The following is a 24,428-nucleotide window of genomic DNA, read 5'->3' as shown; positions in this document are numbered from 1 at the left end:
GTAATAATAATAAAAAGGAAGGAAATTAAAAAGGATAAATAATAATAATAATAAATCACTAATAAATTTTATGCTATCTATATTTTAGGTAGTGTCATTTCTAAATCTATATATGAATGTATACATATAATAAGTATTTAATCCATCCTATATAGGACCTTAATATACAGTAACAGAAAGCTGGGGGAAGCAAATGGAATGATGGGAAATATTTGTGTGTGGAGGGGGGACCTGCTATCCTTTGGAGTCATCCCTGCTTTTTTGGACTTTTACCACCATCTTTGCTGTATTTACATCAAATCAATTTTCCAGAGTATAGCAAAAGAAAAAAGAGAAGAAATGCACAATAAGAAAATGTACAGTTTATCAAACATGAGATTCTCTTAAGGAAAGACTGATCCCATACTGCCAGATTTCTACATTTGTCCTTGTTCAATCACTTAGAGAGTGATATGCCACGTTGCAGACTGAGAGTGAGAAACTGAGAGAGAGAGAGAGAGAGAGAAGAAAACACCCTTCTGAAATATTTGTAACACTGAGACATTGTTTAGAGCCCAGTAACTCCACATGCCAAATGAGCAACTTCAGAGGAGAATTAGAAGCAAGCGGATTTGAAAATATGAGTTTTAAAATAATTAAGACAAATAAATCTAGCTTCCACAATTGAATTGTTTGGCTCAGTGTAAGGAGATGAAATGGCAATTCACTGAATAATTGATTAAGTATACTCTCAGTGTTCAAGCCAAACTTGGTGGACACAAAAATAATAACAAAAACTAACAGGTGCACAAAAACAAGAAATACATTTTAAAATCCTATCAAGTCATATTACTTCTATGGAAAATACTTTCTTTGATGTTATAGTTTAATGTTTATCTGCAAAATTAAATAAAAACAATTTTGTTGGCTCACAAAGCAGCTGAACAAATCTGGAACAGACAATGAAATCTTTCATTAAAAATAGAAACTTTGTATGACATCATTACTCCACCAGCATTCTGACTATAGGGCAGACAATAGGAACATGGGTATGACTAATATGTCTGCTTTCATACACAAAGGACATGAGGATTTAGGAAAAAAAGTTTAATAAAGTACTGTGAGATAAAGAAAATTAGATCCTATATGGCATTTGCTTACCTCTCACAGCGTGAGCCAGCATATCCAAGGGGGCATTCGTCACATATTAATCCACGACTTTGGTCCAAATGACATGTTGGGCTAAAACTTTGTTGTTGATGTAGGGCAAGAAGAGGGACACAGAGAAAGAAACTCATTAACAGCATAGTTGGCATCCTTCTTCAGAGAGTGCTGCTTTCAAAACAGGGCATGGGGAAAGTCTGCCTGGCCTCACTCATGGGGCTTAAGTTTGGCTCCAGCCGGTAGAGTTTGGAATGACTCTGCTATTTCTGCCGACACTGGATATAGCTCAAACGGGTGGCAGCATCCAAGTGACATGTTGTTATGGGACTTTAGTCTATCAGTGAGTTGCTATGCCATCTAAAAAAGCAGGAATGTACAGCTGTTTGTCTGAGCCCTTGAGGGCCTAGCAATGCAACCTATCTCAGACTGTACTCCCAAGTTAAATCTCACAGCATCTGAAGGGCAACTGATGGAAAAGCTCAATAAACTCAGGCTCCGTATACAGTGGAATAGAACTGCTGCATTAAAGAGTGAAGGGGAAGGGGAAACATGATAGTGCTGTTTTTCAGGATCTGCCCAAAGTCTTATCTAAGAGTTCGCAAAGATCACTGAATGGAAGTTGCTTACACCTTACCTTAAGAAGCATAGATGGTATCCAATTGGTGTCCTTCTGCTGCCAGAAGGCGTCTGTCAGCAGAATGGAGGCAATTTTTTACCATTCCCCTTTCCTCCCTGCAGCCCTCTACTATTTCCCATGCTGTTCCAAATGGTTCCCTAACACTCTGGAGCAGATTTTGGCCACAGGGGAGGCTGCAGAGGGGAAGGAAAATTGCCCTCCATCAACGGAGGGACACTAACTGGATATCACCCATAACCAGTGGTATTCACAATCAGAAGAGGCAACACTTGTGGATGCTTCCTATCCTTCCAGGGCATGCTTGTGACTCAAGGCTAGGACTCTAATATAATTGTAAAAAACTAGAGGCTGGTAGCTGCCTGGATGATTTAAACTGGAGGTTGAAGTGTAATCTTTGTAATACAATCTGATATGTGTCTCCTCAAAAGTAAACGCCATTGAGCACAAAGGGACTTACTCCCAGGTCAGATGGTACAGAATTGCAGCATTAATTAATTAGATTGTCACTGCAATAGCAGTTAACCATCCTCCATAAATTCCTGCTACCCTCGTGTTTCAAACTGGCTGCATTCATAAGAGACAGAGCTTTATATTTGTTTATTTCATGCCTCCCATGCTTTCTACAAATGAGATAGTGGGAACACAGTTGTATCTCTTGGCAACCTAGTCATTTGCATGTTTACAATCCCCTCTGATAGTATTTTACCCTAGCTGTGTACCTCTGCCTTCTAGCATTTAGTTTTCTGTGTTTCTCCCCCTCTAGCATCTGATTGACACACAGTAATGAGGTAATCTGCTGGCACACTGAAAGATACAAGCAATTTGAAACAACAGGATATCTGTCACTCTGCTATTTTAAAGAGATCAGCCTTCAATTATTCTTCCTTTTATTTCACTTAGAGATTTGTTTGCACTGCATAGCTATTCAATTTGCCGAACAACCCAGCAGTAGACACGGAGCCCTAGGACAAAGTTTTGTTTAACGTGGGTGCACTAGTGGAATAAATATAAGCAAGCAATGAGAACTGTCATTCTTCCATTAGGGATGAAACTTTGCAGGACTATGAGAAGTTTTTGAAATTCCCAGTGTGTCCTATGAATTGGCAAGTAATCGATATAAATGAACACCATTTTCTTGTTTGCTATTTCTGTAACCCGTAGCCTGTGATGGATGTTAGCTTTTAGTTATTTTATAATACTGTAAAGAGAGCCTAGTAACATACTCCTATGTGCATCTACTCAGAAGTAAGCCTCACTGAGTTCAATGGGACTTTTGCCCATGTAAGTGTGTACAGGACTGCAGATCCACTCAGTACATAATTGCTCAGCTGGGTGAGACCAAAGGTCCATCTAGCCCAGGGCTGGGAAACCTGTGGCTCTGCAGTCCAGACGTTGTTGGACTGCAGTCAATGGTAAGGGATAATGGAAGTTGCAGTCCATCAGCATCTGGAATGCCACAAGTCGCCCATCCTGTTTCCCACAGTGACCAACTAAATGCCTCTGCATGTGAAGTATCCATAGAAAGTGACCTGTGAAATTTAGCAGAATGATTAAACAGCGGTCCTCTCTCTCTCTCTCTCTCTCTCTCTCTCTCTCTCTCTTCGACTGATATTGCTAGTGTACTTCACATACACTCTCATAAGCAGATTTGCTGGAGGGGGAAGCCCTCAGCCTTGCACTCACTATAGCTGGATGAGTGTTTCCTCACAATCACATCCACTTTTGTGGAAACTGCTGCAATGAACACAGGTCTAGGTCGCTTCAGCATGGAGGGAAATTGTTCTTTGGCTCCCACTTACACATTTCCATTGAGAGCCAGGGTCATATAGTAGTTGTAGTGTTGGACTGGGAGTGGGTCTTAGGAGACCTGGGTTCTAGTCCCCACGTGGCCATGAAGCTCACTGGGTGACTTTGGGCCAGTCAATGACTCTCAGCCTAACCTACCCTGCAGGGTTGTTGTGAGGATAAAATGGTAGAGGACCATGTAAGCCACCCTGGGTTCCTTACAAGAGGGAAATGGTGGGATATAAATGTAATAATGATAATGAAAATGATGACGGTAAAAAATACCGTGATAGGCTATGTAGATGTTTACGTAGCGTATCATGGCTGATTTAAAAGATGCATAGTGCTCTAAGACAGGGGGGGTCAACTGGCATTCCATTGGGCCACATCTAGCCCATGCCCCAATTTTCCCCCAATCCTCACACCCATCATACGTGTGACTTATACCACTGGTTCTTACCTGGAAGATGCCCCTCAGCACCTGCCAGGGAAAAAGCAGCACCACTCCTCCAAATCACAGTCTAGTGTGGGAAGGGATGGCTGGGACTGGTAGTCACACAGTGATCCTTCTTGCTGGAAGCCCTTATGTCAGGAAATGAGATCTGCACGTCTACAAGAACTCTAGTTTCCTGAGAGTGGTGCCTGCCAGTTTGAAAGCCATGCAGATCTCTGTGTCATGGTGCATTTCTCAAAGGAAGGAGTATCAACAAGAGAAGAACTGGTATGACTCTCTCCTAGTCTGCTTTTCACCTTTCAGGTATCCCTGTCAATATCTGGAGCCTTGTGAGGTGGGCTGTGGATTTTCCCTGAGCTAAACTCCATTGGAAGTTATAGGGGATGGCCACCCACCCACCATACAGCTTGACCAGAGAGAATCTCAACCCAACACAGTAGCCATGCCTTCATAAGCCCTAGCCCTGCCCTGGCTGTATGGGCACATGGTCCTTAACAGAGAGCCAGGTTGCCAAACGTTCCACCCAGAACTATAGAGTATCCCTGTAGAAAATGGGTATCAGAGCCCTATCGTGGACGTGGAGCTCTTAGGATCATGGTGCATCTATTAAATCTATTCCTAGTGTTTGCCTCTTTGTCTAGTTAACATGGGAAAAAATGGAATCTGAGATAGACTATTGTGTGGCTAGTGAAAGTTTACATTGTGTTGATGTTCATTTCATTGTCTAGAACCAAAATAGGAGAATAGTAGGATTATACATTTTTGTTGTATATTTATGCTCGCCAATCTATTACGTATTTCATGGGCTGCCAATAATTGATAAAAGGATACTTCAAGGGACAGTTCAATATTATTTTTATTGGCTGAATTTGCAACTTACTTGTTTGAAGGTATACTCAGCGGGCAGGCACACAGTTGACAGTCATTGGGTTTCCCTTTAGTAGCATCTCCATAGAAACTGGGAAGACATCTATCACAATATAGGCCACCTGTGTTGTGCTTGCACTCCTAAACAGGCAGAGCGAGACACAAAGACACCTTTTCGGAATATCATAGGACAATAGTTCGTAAAAACACAGTAGGGCCCGCAGTTCATCCTGCTTGTCTGTCCATTATATTTTTATCCTGCATTTCCTTCAAGGCCCTCAGGGTGGAATATTTTGTACCTTCCACCCTCCACAACAGGTTCTCACAATAACCTTAAAAGGTATGTTAGGCAGAGACACAGTGACTCCAATTTAAGTCCAACTCTAACCCCCACCATCTCCTACTAGTTAGTGGACATTTGAGCTGGTATGTGTTAGGTATCCACTAGCATCCCCTGCCCAAACTCAGGAAACAGGTGGCTACATTCTTCATCACCTGTAGCTTATGAACGCTATTCAAGAGCAACCCAACACATATCCTTAAACTGATAGATTATATGGATACCAAGATTAACAGTGATTTATTATCCCCCAACATCTGCAAAAAATTATTCATCCATGCCAATAAAGTCTTCTCAGTTCCTAAACCAAGCTGATAGAGATGTAGGGAGAACAAAAGCAATCACATGCACTGACGTTCAACAATTATTTTCTGACATTTTTTCAGCTTTTTTGCTTTCAACTGCAGATATCAACACTCCAAATGCCTCATTAATGTGCATTAAAAGCTATTTTTCCTATGTATATACAAGCTTCAGATATGCAATTCAAGTGTAAGCAAACCTCTGAAGGCTTATTATTATTATTTTCAGGTATTCAGTGATCACACATGAATAATTGTGTCCTGATGATCCGAGCTAAATGATTATTTGGGATATCACAGTGTTTCTTGACTTGCACCCTTGTTTTGCCAACAATCTCAGAGGCAGCCATCTTAATAGCTAGTGCCCTTGTTGAAACATTATGGCCCAGTTCGCATATCACAACAGCATGCAAATGGAGCGGGAGCGAGCAAGCAAGCATGCCGGTTCTTGCCACCTGAGGCACTCCCACTGCAGCCAGATGCAGCTAAACAATTAGGGATGTCAGAGAATTTCGCCACGAATCTCGGGGAGGCCGAATGCCAGCGCATTCGGCCCCCCGAAATCGGTGGCGAAACGTTCTGCCCCCCCCCCCGCCCCTCCGGGACGGGACTTACCTTGGGCGAATCTTCCTGGCGGCAGCGGCGGCAACTTCGGTGGCGGCGGCGGCCGGTCTTCTGACCGGCTGCCGCCGCTGCCATTTCCAGTAAAAAAAACCCCAAAAACGTGATAGGCTACGTACGTAGCCTATCACGGCTAGATTTTTAAAAAATACCGTGATAGGCTATGTAGATGTTTACGTAGCCTATCATGGCTGATTTAAAAGAAAAAAAACAACGCACGTACACAAATGGCGGCGCCCATGGACGCCGCCATTTGCGTTCCTTATTTTGACACATCTTAGTCTACGTAAACATTTACATAGACTAAGACGGCGAAAATAAGGGGAACGCAAATAGCGTAGCATCTACACTATTTGCGTCCCCCTTATTTTCACCATGCTTGTTTTTCGGTTTTTTTTCCCATTTTTTTTCACTGTACATGCTTTTTTTTTCCCTTTTAAATCAGCCGTGATAGCCTACGTAAACATTTACGTAGCCTATCACGGCTGACTGCAGGGACGCAAACGGCGGTGGCTACGGCCGCCGCCATTTGCGGACCCGGCCGGCCAGGATTCGGGGGGGAGGGATGGAGCGCCTCCCCCCCCCGGCCAGAATTTCGGGGGGGAGGGACGGAGTGCCTCCCCCCCCGGCCAGAATTTCAGGGGGAGGGACGGAGCGCCTCCCCCCCACCTCGAATCAAATTTCATTAAAAGGTAAGTGACTTTTGTGCATCCCTATAAACAATGCAGGGATGCTCCATGCCTGGGTTGCTGAGTGTAATGTGAAACCCGGGTATTCTCAGTAACAACTCTCAGAGTTGTGTGGTTTATCATTATGGGATTGAATTTAGGTGAGCCTTTTTTCTTGCGTGTACCCTCCTTGGGGGGCTAATGGAAGTTTAATTTATGCTGATGTTTATGTCATCCACAGCACTGATGTAACAAGATCAGAAGCTTTTACTTCTGATTTTTGACTAACACCAGCTTGTTGTTTTGTCAAAACCTGGACAATCTGTGGATAGTCTTAGCTATGGCTTATGGCAGGGGGTTTCAAGCTAAATCTGGCCTCCATACTGTTCCATAATGGTTTGTTTCTGAAAATAATTTATTTAGTTAAATAATAAACTTTTTTTTTTTTTGCCACCACGTAATTCCATGGGGCAGAAGGAGCGCAGGTCATGCAGGCTATGGTGGGGGATGGGGAAATGGTCTCCAGATGTCCCAAAGTTGTCCACTCCTGGTTTATGGAAACAAGTTAATTTTAAACCGTGGTTTATGAAGCTGGCTTGTCTCAGTAAACCATAGTTAAGATTAACCAGAGTTTACAGTTTGAGTGTAACAGTAAACTGTGTTGAATAGAAAAGGGAAGGGAAAACTTCCAATTTCCTCCTTGCGCTCCCCCAGAAGAGTGGGGAGAAGCAAGCACAAGAACTTGAGGCTTGTTTAGGCCAATTTCTGAATGCAGCCATTGTGTAGTAAACACACAAGTACTCTCAAAGAATCTGGCTTTTCATAAATGAAATATGTAAGATGAAGATGGGTAGGATTTGATTTCTATTACAGAAGTGGTAACATATGAAATATCTCTTAACAACTTCACACACCATTTATTGCAAACCCACAAAGGCTTTTATGAGAGAGATTCCTGTGGCAGGAATCATGTTATATTAAAGTTGCACGAATGTGGTATGTTAAAGTTGCACTCAAAGAATTTGCACCTTGATAATCCTTTGAATTACAATTCAAATGATGGAGAGGTGCTTTTCTCAATATTGCTGGTGAGTACATGTTGCTCACTAAGTAGTTATATTTTCATCCAGTACAGAAATCACTTACTGGTGTTATCTGGTATTTAAAAGTCATGGTTCACCCACTGACACCAAGATTATGTGACTTACAAGGAAGCTTCCCTCTGCTTAGAATTCATAAGCAAAATATTTATGACAGAGGAATCTGGATATAAAATGGAAGTGAACTGGATATAAAATGAAAGATATACTTGGCACTAAGAGCAATTCATAGGCTACCATGCTTTCCTGTAGCTTCCTCTCATATCACTCTAGTAACGTTAGTATGCAGGAACCATGAAAGAGATTGCAGTGAAGTGGTTCTTCCCACTGTCATGTAGTAACTTACCTCTATATCTCCTTCCTTTCCCCCTATAACTATTCCAACAACTCTAAAGAAATTATTTCTTATGGAATATGTAAGTGCTCACATCTAAACTTTTAGGCCCGGCTCAGATGTCATGATACCTGATCATCAAACCATATTTTGGTGACAAGGACATCAACTGGGCTCACAGACTTGTCCCCTGCTTCCGTCATCCCTGACCATGCACTTCCCATCCACCCTTTCCTGGTTTGCCACAGCTTTGTTTTATCATAATGTCTGAACAGGCATAACTATAGTTATCACTGACCATAGTTTGTCCTCATACCAAAGAGTGAAACCACTATTAGATTTTGTTTTCAATTTCTAGTTAGATTATGGTATGTCTGTTGGGATGCTGTGCAATCTGAAGGGTTCATTTCTTATGTACAGATGATTATTCTGCTTCTGTTGACAATTATCCTGAATCTTTCGTATATATGATCTATTTTCCTCTGGGGGAAAAATGAGGATCAGTGACTGGATGTACAAACTCTTGGGAATGTTACATGAAGAAGGGGGGAAAGGGGTGGAATGCTTATCGGAATGCACATCAAGTGCAGATGTCTCTCAGTACGACATTCCTCTGCATGGGTTGTGCATTCAGAAAAACATTCACCACTGGTCCACTCAGATGTGCCAACTGCTGCTATAATGTGCATCCATTTGAACAACTACTTTTGCAGTGGAGGGGGCGGGGGAAGAAAGAACCTTGAATGCACTGAAGCTGATGAGAAAACCAAGGATATATGAAACACTCTGCAGCATTTACAACAGATAACTGGGAAGGTAAAGTCAAAACTTCTGTGGAAGTAGGCAGAATCGTTACATTTATTCAGGTGTCGCCACAATAATAAACTAACATTATCGCTAACTAGGACAGTGAATGAGAAGAAACAGCAAAGCCCCACAGGAAAGGAGAAGGAGGAGTGGGGAAGGAAGGACACACAACCCTATCAGGCACTCCCAACTACGAAACCATCGTTTGGCAAACAGGTACCATGACATCTGAGCTCATTATTGTGACGTGATTACTCAGAATTTCCTTAAAAGTGTACCTGCACATAACACCTCTTCTGTGCTGCAGACAACAGTAATACCACAAAACACTTGGCAAGGCCTAGGTTTTGTGAATCTCTTAACACCATGGCAAGGAACAGTGTGTCTGTAACATGACAAAACGGAACTTCATGTTTAGAGCTTGCGCCATCTACAGAAGCAGTTACTGTGTATATTGATATGCGGCAACCTCCATGGATGCGTTGGAATCAAAGGGCTTTGCAGGTTATTCCAAGATGTGTGCTAGAGATGGGATTTTTTAAATACAAACTTAGGCTACAGCCGTTGATTCCAGCTCTTGTTATGAATCAAAAAAAATTTCAGCTTCTTTTCAAGTCTATTTCGAAGCTGAGGAAGAGTCAAAAGAAGCAACATATCAGTAATTAGCTGCCTAAATTGCCTGGCTGTTGTATTGCTGAAAAACCACCATGAATAGTAATGAGAAGGCCAAAAGGCTCAGTGCATCTCAATAGGAGAAAATCCCTTTGATGTGAAGCATGCCTCTTTTTTCAGCACTCAAACTTCTCTCTCTCTCTCTCTCTCTCTCTCTTTCACTTCAAAAGGCTTATGATCCAAATTGAATTGCAGCATTTAACAGCCTGCATGAGACTTCACTTACAGCCAACACAAAATCCCCAAATAGATTTTTAGTTTCTGTGCATTTTCTCTCTACATGATGATATAGTGCACAGTGAAGGGTACAAAGAAAAGCACAGGATAAATGCAGATAGATTGGATAGATGCTCCATGTTATTGTTTCCAGAGCTGTATTTCCCCCCTAGCCATCTCACTAGCGTAGTATATCTAGCAGATAACATGAGCACAGATAACCAATACTAGAGCTGTATAAATCAGAGGCACCAAGTTACTAGGCAGCAACTTTCACCAAGGCTGTGTGGATGCGTGTCTGATGTCTGCTTATATGTTTGTAGCTAAACTGTTTTTATATTATGCACAATATTGTATTTTTTAAGGTTTTTAATCTCTGTAAACCACTCACAGAGCTTTGGCTGCTGGGCAGTATAGAAATGTAATAAATAAAATACAAATGAAATAAAATGAAGGTTAAATTCTTCCAAACACTCCTGTCTATTCCTAAGATATTACCATGCAGTAAATATTAGCAATGTGTAGAGATGTGAAGGCCTGAAAACAAACCCAGAAAAAATGGGGACAGGGGACACAAGGAATTTTTTTCCCCATTTTGTCCAGGGATTTGGCGAAAACTTGGGAAGATATTATTTGTTTTCTCTTATTTTCTCCTCCCCCCAATTCCCCCCTCCCCCAAGCCTTCACATCTCTGGGGATCTGCACAAAGACAAGACTCAGTTCAGTTCACTCTGGAAAGTAAGCTGATTTGACACAGACTGCTTCAAGTATGACCCACTTCACCTTAGGTCCAAATCTGAGCCTCACTTTGGAAAATCCAAAGCTTTCTATGTCTCCGTAGTGACTTACATTGGGAAATGAAGAAACAGCTATTAACTTTTTTTTAACTGTTTGACAGAAGTGGATGAAATTTGCAGGCAAAATAGCCCCTTCTGTGTGGATGAAGTCTACCAAATTGTGCAAGTAGCCTTGGAAGTGCAAGATTATTTAAAAAGGAGATGCATATAATTTTTTTAGGGGGGATTCTTGGCACAGTTGGATAATTGCCCCTTCTGAGAATATGAAGCCTGTAAATTTCAGACAGATAGGTTCAGAAGGGACTGTGCAAAAGGAGCCTTTACAGTTTTCAGGGGTTAAAACAGTTCTCTTCCTCCTTGTTGTTTTGTGGGCAATTTGTATGGGCATGACACACACTACAGAGGTGCACTTAGGTGCATAATCTACAAAATTTCAGACAGATAGATGTAAGGGTTAGGGAGAACTGATGAAAGAAAAACAGTTTGAGAATTTGTTTTTGTTTTTTGCACAGTTGACACCAACTGATCCATTGTTCATCCCTCCCGAAAGCACTGTGATTGGAAGTGAAAGGAGAGCCCTAGTAAAGTTACTCCTTGTTTGGAAGCTAGAGCTGTCAGTCACAAAACAATACCCCTCTTCCCCACCCCGCCTCCCTTTTATGGGAAGCTTGGAGGGGAAATGAAACTATTTTTACAGACAGTCTGAGACTGTTCAACTCCACCTGCATCTTCCAAATCTATGAGGCTTCAGGAGCAGCCCACTTCACACTGACCTGCTTCAGGGAAGCCTCACTTCACCACGGACAAAGCCTGAATCTCTCCGAAGCAGCTTGCTTCGGTTCTGGATTTGGGCTATGTCTGAAGCGGATCTACACTGCTAGCAAAAACAGGTTTGTGATCTCGCAGCAGGAGTGAGCAAATCATTGCCCTCCAAATGTTGTTGGACTGCAACTCCCATCATTCCTGGCTAGGCTGGAGCTGATGGGAGTTGTAGGCAAAACATCTGCCTACAGATGTTGCCCACCCCTGTGTTACAGGATATAAGCATTTACAACAATGTCACACATTACATTTTTAGATCCAGACTTCTCAAAAGTGTATACCTAAAAATATAATGGCCCAAATCCAGCTAACGTCAGTCATTAAGGTTGCAATCCTATGCATGTTTTCCTGGGAGTCCCACTGAACTCAGTTAGACTTATTTGTGAGTAGTACATCCCACTGAGATCTTATTGGGGAATAAGTTAGCTGCAACTACCCCAAGTTGCATTTCTCTCCATTGAACATAGTCATGACTCAGTTTAGCTGAGTTGAGGCCAATGTGTGAAGAAGCCCTGACGGCAAAGGAGCAAAGAGCTGGGACTGCTCTCCCCTTGCAACCATCAGTCAATGGAGGCTTTTTTCTGTCTTTTTAACCCCTCCCCCCATGCAAAAGGGGGCGGAATTTTGGGATGCACATGGGGGGTGGAAGCTTAATCTCTCCTGTCCAGAAGTGCCATGGTTCCTCTACTCTTGTGGAAGAGTAGGGGATACAATTGCACATAACTCCATTATGCATGATTAGAAGAATGTTTAGTTTGGCCCTAAGATAACAACAGGGAATGATTAGGGTCTGCTCGATTATTTTACCGTGAGAGCAAGTTGAGCGAGTGGCTCTGGTATTCTAGTCAGTCAGGTACTCCTACAGTGAGAAAATTGTTGACTTGTTGTCTGAAGCACAGAGTTTCAAAACATCAGCCAATTTTGTTGTAAATCTTAACTAATTTTGTTAGACATTAGCATTAGAAGGCTGAAATCATGAAAAAACAATGAAATAGATTCTCTGCAGACTGGTGAGGAAAAACAAATCAATTTACGTGCCAAGCAATTTTTTTTCTCTCTCTCTCTTGCCAGTTTCAAGTGAAGTATTTCAAAATACAGCTATGATGACATATTTTTTTTCCTAAGTACTTCTTAAGATTAATTATAGGATTAATGTGAGTCATTTTAGGCATTCATTCATGAAAAAGCAACTGGAAAAACCCACCAACCCACCAATTTAAGCTATCTTGTTCTGGTCTGCAGCACAATTAAACATCTTGTACAGAGGAAAACAGGAAGGCCAGCAGTAATTTCAGATGCCAAATTGCATTGTAAAAACCCTGTATTTTCATTCTGATTTTTCCCTGAAGCTTTTCCTTAGGAAAAAAAAAGTAAAGAAGGGGCGGGAGGAACATTTAAAAGCGCACACAATGCAGAGTTAGTTTGAATACTGCAGGGAATCTGGAGTATGATATCCCACTAAATTGGCAGTGGCTCAAATTGCATTTCTGCAAGACTAATGAAATGAGAAATGTTGTTTCAAGCTTCATGCCATGTCAGACAATATAAAACTAAAATGCCCTTGAGTTAATCAGAACAGTCTATTCAGCGTAATTCACCCATTCAAATAGCTACTGAGCAGGATGGAAACAGAGGTGCACTGGGCATGACTATTCTGGATAATAAATGCATTTAACTGCTGAAGTAATAGGCAACTATAGCAAATATATACTTTCAGGAAAAGCCACCTTCCCTTTTAGCCCAAGTGTGTCCCTTTCCCCCGTCCCTTTATTTCTGAAGAATTCCAGTGAGATTGACTGATATCCTCTGATAGTCATACTTGCATATTTATTTATTTATTTATTTATTTATTGCATTTATATCCCGCCTTTTTTCCTCTTGCAAGGAACCCAAGGCGGCTTACATTAATTATCCTCCTCCTCTCCATTTTATCCTCACAACAACAACCCTGTGAGGTAGGTTGGGCTGAGAGTCTGTGACTGGCCCAAAGTCACCCAGTGAGCTTCCATGGCTGAGTGAGGACTAGAACCCGGATCTCCAGGCTCCTAGTCCAACACTCTAGCCACTACACCACACTGGCTCTCTGTAATATTGCATTACAGTAGCATTTACAATTAAATTACCACTCTTCTGTACATAAAGTAAACCCACAACAGAGATGAGAACATTCTGCACTGTGAAGTCTGTTGAAATATTCTCTTTGCTGATTTCTGTAAGACCTATTGCTATCAGACTAATGTAAAGAAGCCTTCGTGTTCACCTTTATTTGCAGTAGCTACTTTATCATGTTACCCAGATATTTTTTAACTTCAGAAGCGGTTCAATATAAAGATCTCTCCTGTCAAATCACTGCTTCTTCCCTTAAGCACTCCTGGTCTCTCAGGTAGTTAATTCAATTGCATTGGTATACCGAGCTGATCTCAGTGCTGTCAGTCAGCACTTACCAGGCATTCTCCGGTGACATCATCACAGGACTCCGCGTGACCAAAACATGTGCACGGCCTACAGATTCCGCCAAAAATGGTGCCATTAACTCGCCTGTACCTTGACCGACAAGACTGTAGAAGATTAAACAGTTTTGAAACCGTTAGCATGTACTCAACAACAACAACAAATAGTGCAGGACTGAATTTGATAAACTAAAAAAAAAGGAATTTGAAGTAAGGCAACTTTTAAAAAATTCTGCCTTCTGTCCCCTCCCAACCCAGCACCATCTTGCTCCATAGCAGAGAATGTTGCATGCAGGGCTGCTGTAGTATGTAAAGATGGATCAGGGCACTAATTCAGTTCTAGCATTAGAAAAGGGAATAGAGTAAGACATCTCGGACCTCCTCCTATATCCACAGGCTGAGCACCATTGGGGGGCACATAGCAGTTCTTTCCCAAGCAAGAATAATGAAGCAAGAAGTTCCCTCTGTTCATACAAATCCAATGTGGCTCAATGAGGATCTTGGTTTGTGTGTGGTGGGAAGGCTCCACCTGGAACTTAGCTCCATCCTTCCAGATGTTCTGCGCCTCCTAAGGCAGGGCCGTCCCACAGTTTGAAAACCACAGTGATAAGGAATAAGAATGGAAGCATTCAAACAGCTCTAGAAAACATGTCTCCCTGGCACGATGTCTATGCATTGACCTTAACTGAATAGGTGGGTGTAAGACTAAAGGAGGCATTAGCTTGATCTTTCTTCTGAAAAGGTAAAATAAAAGCAGAGAAATGAAAGAGTGGAAACAAGTCAGCTTCACACACCAAGATTTACAGACTGAAAATAGTTAGAAGACAAATTGCTGGGGGAAAAAGAGAGAGAACAGAAGGGATCTTTCTTTTTGAGACTCTAAACATAGCTAAAATACCACTTGAGTTATCTTGGATCAAAGATTAAAGAGAAGCAGAAGGCAAACATGCAGGCAGAAAAGAAAGCGTGCCTTTAGCTCCTCTTATATACAAGTCTAGTGATATCAGAGCTGCTTCCTCATAGTAAAATTCCATATTGCTGGGAGGGTGGATGAATATCACAACCAGGTGGACAGATTGCATGCCTATTGCTCAGGTCTTTCCCAACTGATATACAACCCAACAGGGAAGTCCCATGCAGTCAACCATGCCTAGATGATGGCAGTATTCATGCACACATCCAAAAGTGTAGGAATGCACCATAGGAAAAGCAGCTCCATGTCTGGGTGTGTGTATGTAGAGGGGCTTCTTATACAAAAAGTTCATTCTTTAGTCCCATGCAGGCTTTCAGCCCCCTTCAGACCTTCCCCTCAACTGTGATGCCTTACCCCTCCCTACTTTTACCCATCATGGGATGAGGCTGAAAAGCATACATGTGGCAATGGCTGCCATCCAAAAATACCACTTTTGAGATATATTTATAAGTTGTAATTCAGTACACTGTATCACATCAATGGAGATTTCTCAGCAAAGGTGACATCTTGCAGGTGTGATTCATCAGCAAAACCCCGACTGTTTTGCTTGCACTTCAGAATAAGATGCCAGGCAGCAGTTCTTAACTACTACCATACATTTTACAAATGGTTTTACAATTCTGAACATTCAAGCACAACTGCTGCTAGCCAGGACAGGGCTGCTTCTGTACAACTTTATCTTTATGCTAGGAAAGCATTCAGGCCTCACAGACTCTTGGGAAAAAAATGTATTAACATTCAGAATTCTCTGGGATTGTAGACCTTCACACAGCATATCAGAATAACGTTTCTGTTTGTCTTTTAATATCTTTTTATTCAGTATAATAGTTTCATCAGGCCTGACACCTGTATGTATATATCTAGGTAAGCATATAATCTTCCCCATTCCGAAGACTCACAGTGGACAACATATTAGAAAAAGAGCATATACGTGGAGGAGGAACCATTAAAATAACTCAAAAGCCATCCTGAATATATAGAGTTGTTCAGGGTGCTCTCTGTATTATAACCAAAGTTTACAAAAACCTTGACATTCCTTTGCAAGGGTCCATGCAAAGAAAATTATATAAATATTTGCTCAGCAGCAAGAAGCCTGAAAACAGTCTGATTGGTTATGTTTGGTTTTTACACAAATAAATCTTTGGGGAGGTTCAATGCCAGAATGCAAGAAAGTAGGTTAAAGTATTTTATTAAATTCATCTTGTTTATTTGCTCCCTCTCTTTTGAACTTCTGTCTTCCCCTGAACAATTCAAAGGGTTCTCAGTATCAGCAAGCCTTTCCTCTCGATGAAAAGAGGAAGGTCAGGTGGTCAGGCAAAGAAGCAATACCTTATTATCTCACCCATTTCAAACTGCAAGAAGGATGCTTGTAACAAATGCATGCAGTAAATGAATTCAAGAAAATCATTATTTTTTCATTGACATTCTATGATGGCCACAGGATAGTATTGGAGACCAAAGCTATAAATTATTTACTTTGTAGAAAGGGTCCAGCTTACCAATGAACTGTCTGTCATGAAGTATGCAACACCAATATACAAGGTCATGAAAAAGGTCCCCAGACTGTTGGCAGGATTGCAGATAGTGGGCATGGCCAATAACTATGTACTAAACTTTAAACTATTGGGCTTGGATCGGGGTAGGGGGCAGGGATGGGTTCCAATAGACACAGTAGAACTTGGAAGGTGCACTATAGCCACATTACAGACTGAAAGTTGGTTTAACAGTCACTCCCAAGGGAATCTGGGGGATGGGAGTTCTTTAGTGGAGATTAGGGATTTCAATAATAATAAATAAATAAAACAGCAGGAAGCTGGTATAAAACTGTTTTAAATTTGTTGTGTAGATAAACCCAGTACCTGTCAGCCTCAGTTTCCTTTCTATTAGTGTATTTATTCCAGCATTCCATTTTAAAAACTACAAAACAGCAAACCAAATTTTATTTTAAAGCCAGTAAAATTTTTAAAATGCCAGCAATAATTAAAAAAAAAAAACATTGTGGGGAGCTCTAGGATGGGCAATTCAAATGGTGTGTGCCTTGAATGGCTTGATTAGGTTATATATCTGGAGGTCCCAGGCCTAGTGCAGAAAAGCAGGAACCCCACTTGTGTGTACCAAAGGATGACAGCCCACATACATATGCTTTATTGCCCTGTATGCCTGAGCTTTTACTTGACATACCTTACCCAGGCAAAGTGAAAGTTCCTACAGTCAAGTTCCTAGAGTATACTTAAAACAGCTGCAAGGATGAGCTCCTTGGTAACAGAACTTTTATCTAGGGTCTTCAGTAAGGGGCAAGATTAATCACAAGGAAGGACAGGAACTTATGGTGGTCAAGGTTCTCAATGCATGAGTCAGAACTTCAGAAGAGAGTCAGGTTAAGTAGCAGATATTTTACCAGTGAGCCCGAGCTTTTGTTTATGTACCAGAGGCTGATATAAGCTACTCCTGAGATCAAAGATAAAATGGGAGTTGGGAGTACAAGAGAAATTGGAAACATAAAAGTCATGGATAAACATGGTGTTTTGTTCTATTGTACATCCACTCTATTTGTACATACTTTATATATAGGTTTCAAAAGCTATAGGTTTCAAAGGCTAAGATATGCTTTTCAATGGTTTTGTTTCTTGCCTTATCATTGGGTGCTAATAAGAATATTTGCCTGGAGACAGATATTAGTTTTTTTTTCTCTCCAAACAGCTGAAGATAGTATATGTTTATTTTACATTACAATGTTTAGTTTTTATTGTTGTCTTCAATATTGCCCTGGAATCCAGTCTCTGGATGAAGGTGCCATTTAGAGGTTTTTAAAATAGATAAATAAATAATCATTGCTTATGATGTATAGATTAATTTCTTTGCCCCATTGTCATCTCCGGTCAAGCAGGTTATTGAATGGTCAAATGGTGATTGAACAAAAACCTGCAAGACCTTTAGGAATTGTCTTTGGGTTTGTTTGTACATTAGTATTTCTAATAGGAGGAACAACTGAAAACGTTTGCTATGAATCAAGGCTCCAAGCCCTAAGTAACGTATATAAAATCATGGTGTGCTTTAAAGGAAAAGAGATCTGACAAGTCAGTGCCTAGAGTGTCTATATAAATGGCATATTGTTTATAGTCTTGTGAAACAGAACATCTTTGTGTTTTCAAGTGCTTCCTTAGAGACATGGTTCTGAAGAATTTCGCATTCCAAGCCGCCGTGAGCAATGCCTTGATAAGTTAGTTAAGCATATGTGCACTCAATGTGTGCGCTCAGAGTATATGCTAGGCAGCATTTGGATAGAAATATTGAAAACATGGGACTGTTACATTTATAACCTTCAGTGAGGCTGCGATCTCTAAACCAATGAGGCAAGCATCCCAGAGAAAGAGACGGCAATCACACCAACTGTAGGCAAAGTATCAGCTCAAGCAAGAAGAATGCATTTTGTGTTTTAATAGTCAAAAATGGCTTGTATTTTGATTGAATATATAGGGCTTCCAAAACTGTAATATCTGATAATGAAGTGATGAAGCCCAGTATTATCAATTACTGTTGATAATAAAAATCTTATACATGTAAGACATGGAAATCGTTGTCTGAAACACTCACAGTGCAATCCTATTTATGTCTCCTCAGACATAAGTCCCATTGAGTCCAGTGGGACTTATTCCCAGATAAGTGAGTAGAGGTTGCAGCCTTCCTTATGAACATATCAGTTCAAAATCAATATTCCATTATTTGCCAGTGTGAAGGACTAAAATACAAAAGGTTCCAGATTGTTTTTATAAATAAATTGCATCAAAAATTAAGTGACAACTGATGGAATACTCAATTACGTCTATTTACGTAATATATTAACATTTAATGAAACTCGTGAGGGCTGACTTTTGAGAAAGTCCCTTTTCCAATGTAATGTCTTGCTCCATGGGAGTGACTTTGGTGTGATTCCTGTGGTGAGAAAATGTTACACCGGCACTGTAAACCCACAGCCAGGGGCGTAGCTGGGCCACCAACCAAAGTTGGTAGAAGGCTACCTGACAAAGACGGCTCAAGGAGAACCCCCAAGCAATGAACCTGCTCCTTCAGGGGGAGTGCAACCCCATCCAGAACAGGTTGAGCACCCTCCATCCAGTCAGAAAGAGGTTGCTTCCTTTCTATTCTTCTATAAACCCACTTTCAGTGTGTATTGGTTTTGCAATTTCAGATATATCACTCAACTGGAGATATATCAACTGTCTACACTAAAATACTCACTTCACAGGAGGTACCAGAATACCCTGGAGGACACTGGCAAACTTCAACAGCAGGTGCACCTTTTTGTCCAGTTGAAAAGCGATCAGCAGCTTCCAGGCTAACACCACTCAACCTAGAGTATAAGAATAAGATTGACATATTACCATTTACCTATGAAAGAAACATTGATCTTATCATGGTTCCTAGGCTAGATATGTGAGTGCGGGGTGGGGGGGTGGGGGGGGAGAGACCTTAAGTGTAGAGATTGCCTGTTACTGTTCTATTGCTTTAAGTGAGGCAGGTGTTTCCATCTTTTACCTCTGTCTCTTCTTTCTTGATATCATTCATGTTTAGTCTACGGCAGTCCCATATTAGAAAGCTGTCTCAACAAGTGTATCAGCACAGCAGTAGTAGGACTGTGCTTAGCTTGCAAGTTGTATATTATGTCTTCCAATGTAGACACAAACACACAGAACTAGGCTGTTTGTCAAAAGCCAAAGCTGAGGAATTGTCAAACACAAAATCCTCTTTTCCTGTGTGGAGCTTCTCACTTCCCTCATCCTATATGCTATTCAGTAAAAGGAAAGACTTTTGTGCTCAAAAAAACACACGAATTGGTAATTGGTGATAGCAATCTGAGCACATATAAGCAGTACGGAAGAAACATCAGGTGGCCAGTCTATACAGCCACTGCTGCCATTACCCTCTACCCCAACAGCAGGTTTTGCTGAGTGACTTTCAAAAAATCCAGAGGCAGGATGAAGAAGGCACCTGGGCTCAGTCCCTTTTCAGGCTTTCTTCACACGGGGCTTTTATCCTGCGATTGCGATGGCTCCTTCACAGAAGTTTGCAGGCTCTTTACATGATGCCATGAACCTCCAAGTCGTCTCCTGCACTAAATGCCCTTTGTTCCATTTTTAGATCGCAGATAATGAGCTATCAAATTACTCATTTGTATTCCGCTTCACTTTCCTCCATGAAAAGAGTAAAAGTGGCAAGAAGAGGAGCGAGATCAGTTGAAAGATAACGGAAGACTCAGCTACGGGGAGAAGGAGGGGGGAAGGGGAGGGGGGAAGGGGAGGGGGGAAAGGAAGTGTGTGTAAAGGGAGGCAGTTGTGATCCTGCATTTAAAACGGAAGCAGAAAGCCCTGTTTTAAATGCAGGATTATGGGCTGGTGTAGAGATGCCCTCAGTTTATACAACTCCTACACTGTGGGCAGTATCCTATACTGCACGGCGCTTCTGCTGTTTTCTTGTGCAAAGGGAACCAACTGCTCATGAAACAGGAACGAGTGGTTCCCAAAATAAACCTTGAAATAAGCACCGATGCTAGTTTCCAGAACGGAGCAAGTCAGCAGGGCTCCCTTCTGTGAGCTCCATGGACCTGGCCCATTCTTCCAGATGCTTCTGAAACCACGAGTTCTTGTTGTGCTAGCAGTCAATTCTGCTAGTGGTTGGGAAGTATAGGATACTGTCCTATGCTTCAGCAGGGTATTGGAGCCTCTCACAGCAGAGCCCTGATCTGCTACAGAGAAAAGGGGAGCATCCACAGACTGAATCTGAGGCCCTCCATTTTTCCATTCCTGCTTTCCAGGGCTGTGAGAAGCTCCTGCTCTCCAGTATTAACAACCCGGGGGGAATTCTGTGAATGCATTAAGGAGGAATGCAGACTTTTGCTGTATGCAGGATTATCTGCATCAGGGACCCATGTGGCTAAAGACCACTAATGCATGTATGACATGTATTTTTATTGATTTATTTAAATAAATAAATCATATTTATTTGTTTTATCAGGTCTGTACATCAGGACTAGTGAACCTGCAAGCCAACTGATATAGTTTCCCAGACTAATAATCAATGCAAGTGACAGTGTGCACTTGGCAGAATTAGGATTGTTGAATGCAATCTAGTAGAAAAGGTCCCACTCAAACCACTGATACTTAAAGAGCACAGCTAAGTACTTAGCAGAAAGATCCTATACATGTTGACTTGGAAGTAAGTTGAACTCTTTTCAAAGGGCTTGTTCCACATGCTCTTAAGGAGGAAAAAAAAGTCTATATTTGAATTTCTAGGGCTGCAATCCTACACATGCTGATTTACATGGGAGTAAGTTCCATTGAACTGAATGAGATTGACATCTAAGTAAATGCATAGACTGCGCATATTGTTGTTAAGAGATCAGGTCCATTACACCTGCACTGGACCTAAATAATTCTTATCCGTAAACAATTTCAACAAAGATAGCAAGCAAATATTTCCCTGAATATTTTTGTTGAAATATACTTTTGTATACTTCAACAAAACAAACACAACTTATTAAAACCAGAAGATATACTACTAATTGCTGTATTGGAAGTATTTCTTAACCCTAATATCACTATTTTCTTTAAAAGAATTGGTTAGTAATTGCACCCGTATCCCCAGAAATAAGAGACAAGGCACACAGCTTGGGGTTTTTAAAGAGCAACAACTTTAACTATAAGGGATCTGCAATGGGCAAACCGCATAAGAGAAAGAACTCCCTCCAGTGCGGGTGCCTTATCAGATCAAGAAGGAGGAGCTTTCCTCCTTATATACTAACCTTTTCTGGGCCAGCTGCCCTGGCTAGTCTTTCACATACCCTTGGCCCCCCATGGCCCTCACATTAATGTGCCAAGGAGGGCCTGCACCATCACCTCACCCCCCAAGGGCCTCTTGACTTTGTGCGGGTGAGTCAAGTAAACCCCAAGAGGAGGTCCTGTCTCTGTCCCCTCTAACCACATGGCCTTGAAAGAGGCAGGTCTGAGGAAGTCTCCCTTCATCTTAACCAGTGCCTCAGGGTTAAGTTGTTCAGTTTCCATTTTCCTCCCTTGAACTTACACTGAACCTGCCAAACTGTCCTACATTGACTACCACCCTATAAATAACTTCAGCAACAGATCAGTATGGTGTAGGTGGAAAAAACACCATAACCACTTGTCCAAATTAGGCAAAGAGGGTAAAAATTCCAACAGGATTCTGGAAAAAGGCAACCAGTGAAACACACACTGCATTTTGGGTCGGTGGGTGTCAAGGAAAGGGGCGAAAGATGAAGCATCAAGGGAGAAACTGTGCTTTCAAAGATGTTCCACTCCCTCTGTGCACCTGACACCATTTTTTATTTTTATTTTTATATTTTTTACAGCAGACCCATCTTCTTGACTGCCTGCCTGCAGGGAATGGGTGCAAAAGGCACTACCTTGTCCACCGGCAAAAGCTTGGGTGGGAAAATTACAAGTACACTTCGAGATTCTTTTTTCCCCTCATACTCAGTAGTGCTCACAGGAATTTTTTTTTAGCCATCAGATTTGTGTCTGGTAATCCATACATTTTACAGAGCTCTGAGAAATAATCTTACCTGAGAATTCATTATGTGCCACAGTTTATTTTGCTAACTACCGCATGATGGGATTGTTGTTGTTGTTCAGTTGTTAAGTCGTGTCTGACTCGTCGTGACCCCATGGACCATAGCATGCCAGGCCTTCCTGTCCTCCGCTCTTTCCCTGAGTGTGCTCAAGTTCATATTCATTGCATTGGTGATGCTATCTAGCCATCTCATCCTCTGCTGTCCCCTTCCCCTTTTGCCTTCAATCTTTCCCAGCATCGGGGTCTTTTCCAGGGAGTTTTCTCTTCGCATTAGGTGGCCAAAATATTTGAGCTTCAGCTTCAGTATCTGTCCTTCCAATGAGCAGTCAGGGTTGATTTCCTTTAGGACTGACTGATTGGACCTCCTTGCAGTCCAGGGGACTCGTAAGAGTCTTCTCCAGCACCACAGTTTGAAAGCATCGATTCTTCGGCACTCAGCCTTCCTTATAGTCCAGCTCTCACAGCCGTACGTTACTACTGGGAAAACCATAGCTTCAATTATACGGACCTTTGTCGGCAAGGTGATGTCTCTGCTTCTTACTATGCTGTCTAGGTTTTCCATAGCTTTCCTCCCAAGGAGCAAGCATCTTTTAATTTCATGGCTACAGTCACCATCTGCGGTGATCTTGGAGCCCAAGAAAATAAAATCTGTCACTGCTTCCAATTCTTCCCCTTCTATATGCCAGGAAGTGATGGGGCCAGATGCCATGATCTTCATTTTTTTAATGTTGAATTTCAAACCAGCTTTTGCACTCTCCACTTTCACCCTCAACAAGAGGCTCTTTAGATCCTCTTCGCTTTCTGCCATTAGAGTGGTATCGTCTGCGTATCTGAGGCTGTTGATAATTCTCCCGGCAATCTTAATTCCGACCTGTGATTCATCCAACACGGCGTTTCTCATGATGTACTCTGCATATAAGTTAAATAAGCAGGGTGACAATATGCAGCCTTGTCGCACTCCTTTCCCAATTTTGAACTAATCGGTTGTTCCATGTCTGGTTCTTACTGTTGCTTCTTGGCCCTCGTACAGGTTTCTCAGGAGACAGGTAAGGTGGTCTGGTACTCCCATCTCTTTCAGAATTTGCCAAAGTTTGTTGTGATCCACACAATCAAAGGCTTTAGCATAGTCAATGAAGCAGAAATAGACATTTTTCTGGAATTCTCTTGCTTTCTCCATGATCCAGCAAATGTTGGCGATTTGATCTCTAGTTCCTCTGCCTCCTCGAAACTAGGGATGTACGAAAGGCACTTACCTTTCGCGGATTATGTTTATGGTTGGGGGGGAGGCGTTCTGTCCCTCCCCCCGGAATCCTCGCCGGGGGGGGAGGCGCTCCATTCCTCCCCCCCCGGAATCCTGGCCGACCAGCTGTGCTCCACAGTGATTCTGCGGAGCCGTCTGCCAGCAGCCGGACATCCGGCCGCTGGCTAGCAGGGACACAAATGGTGGCAGCCGTAGCCGCCGCCGTTTGCATCCCTGCAGTCAGCCATGATAGGCTACGTAAACATTTATCACGGCTGACTTAAAAAAAAAAACAACGCACGTACACAAATGGCGGCGGCCATAGCCGACTCCATTTTCGTTCCTTATTTTGGCACGTCTTAGTCTACATAAATGTTTACGTAGACTAAGACGGCGAAACTAAGGGGAACGCAACTAGCGTAGATGCTACGCTATTTGCGTTCCCCTTATTGTGTAGACTAAGATGTGCCAAAATAAGGAACGAAAATGGCGGTGGCCATGGCCACCACCATTTGCGTACGCGCGTTTTTTTTGTTTTGTTTTTTAAAGTCAGCCGTGATAGGCTACGTAAATCTTTACGTAGCCTATCACGTTTTTT

General features: G+C 41.9%; 1 protein-coding gene across 1 annotated transcript in view; it reads right to left on the bottom strand.

Moving 5' to 3' along the window:
- The window catches only part of LAMA2 (laminin subunit alpha 2), a 619,437-nt gene that overhangs the window by 224,378 nt on the left and 370,631 nt on the right, over positions 1-24,428 (bottom strand). The window contains exons 15-18 of the mRNA XM_084827486.1: positions 19,228-19,339; positions 14,010-14,123; positions 4,900-5,027; positions 1,141-1,227 (exon numbers count right to left, since the gene is read on the bottom strand). Coding sequence (XP_084683612.1) covers positions 1,141-1,227; positions 4,900-5,027; positions 14,010-14,123; positions 19,228-19,339 — 441 coding nt within the window. The remainder of the gene's footprint in view (positions 1-1,140; positions 1,228-4,899; positions 5,028-14,009; positions 14,124-19,227; positions 19,340-24,428) is intronic.

This window comes from Heloderma suspectum, chromosome 1 (assembly GCF_057233095.1).
Source record: "Heloderma suspectum isolate Gila_16-S chromosome 1, 16-S_ref, whole genome shotgun sequence".
NCBI classification, from domain to species: Eukaryota; Metazoa; Chordata; class Lepidosauria; order Squamata; family Helodermatidae; genus Heloderma; species Heloderma suspectum.
Note: the sequence above shows the minus strand (reverse complement) of the source record. Positions and strands in the feature narration are given on the sequence as shown.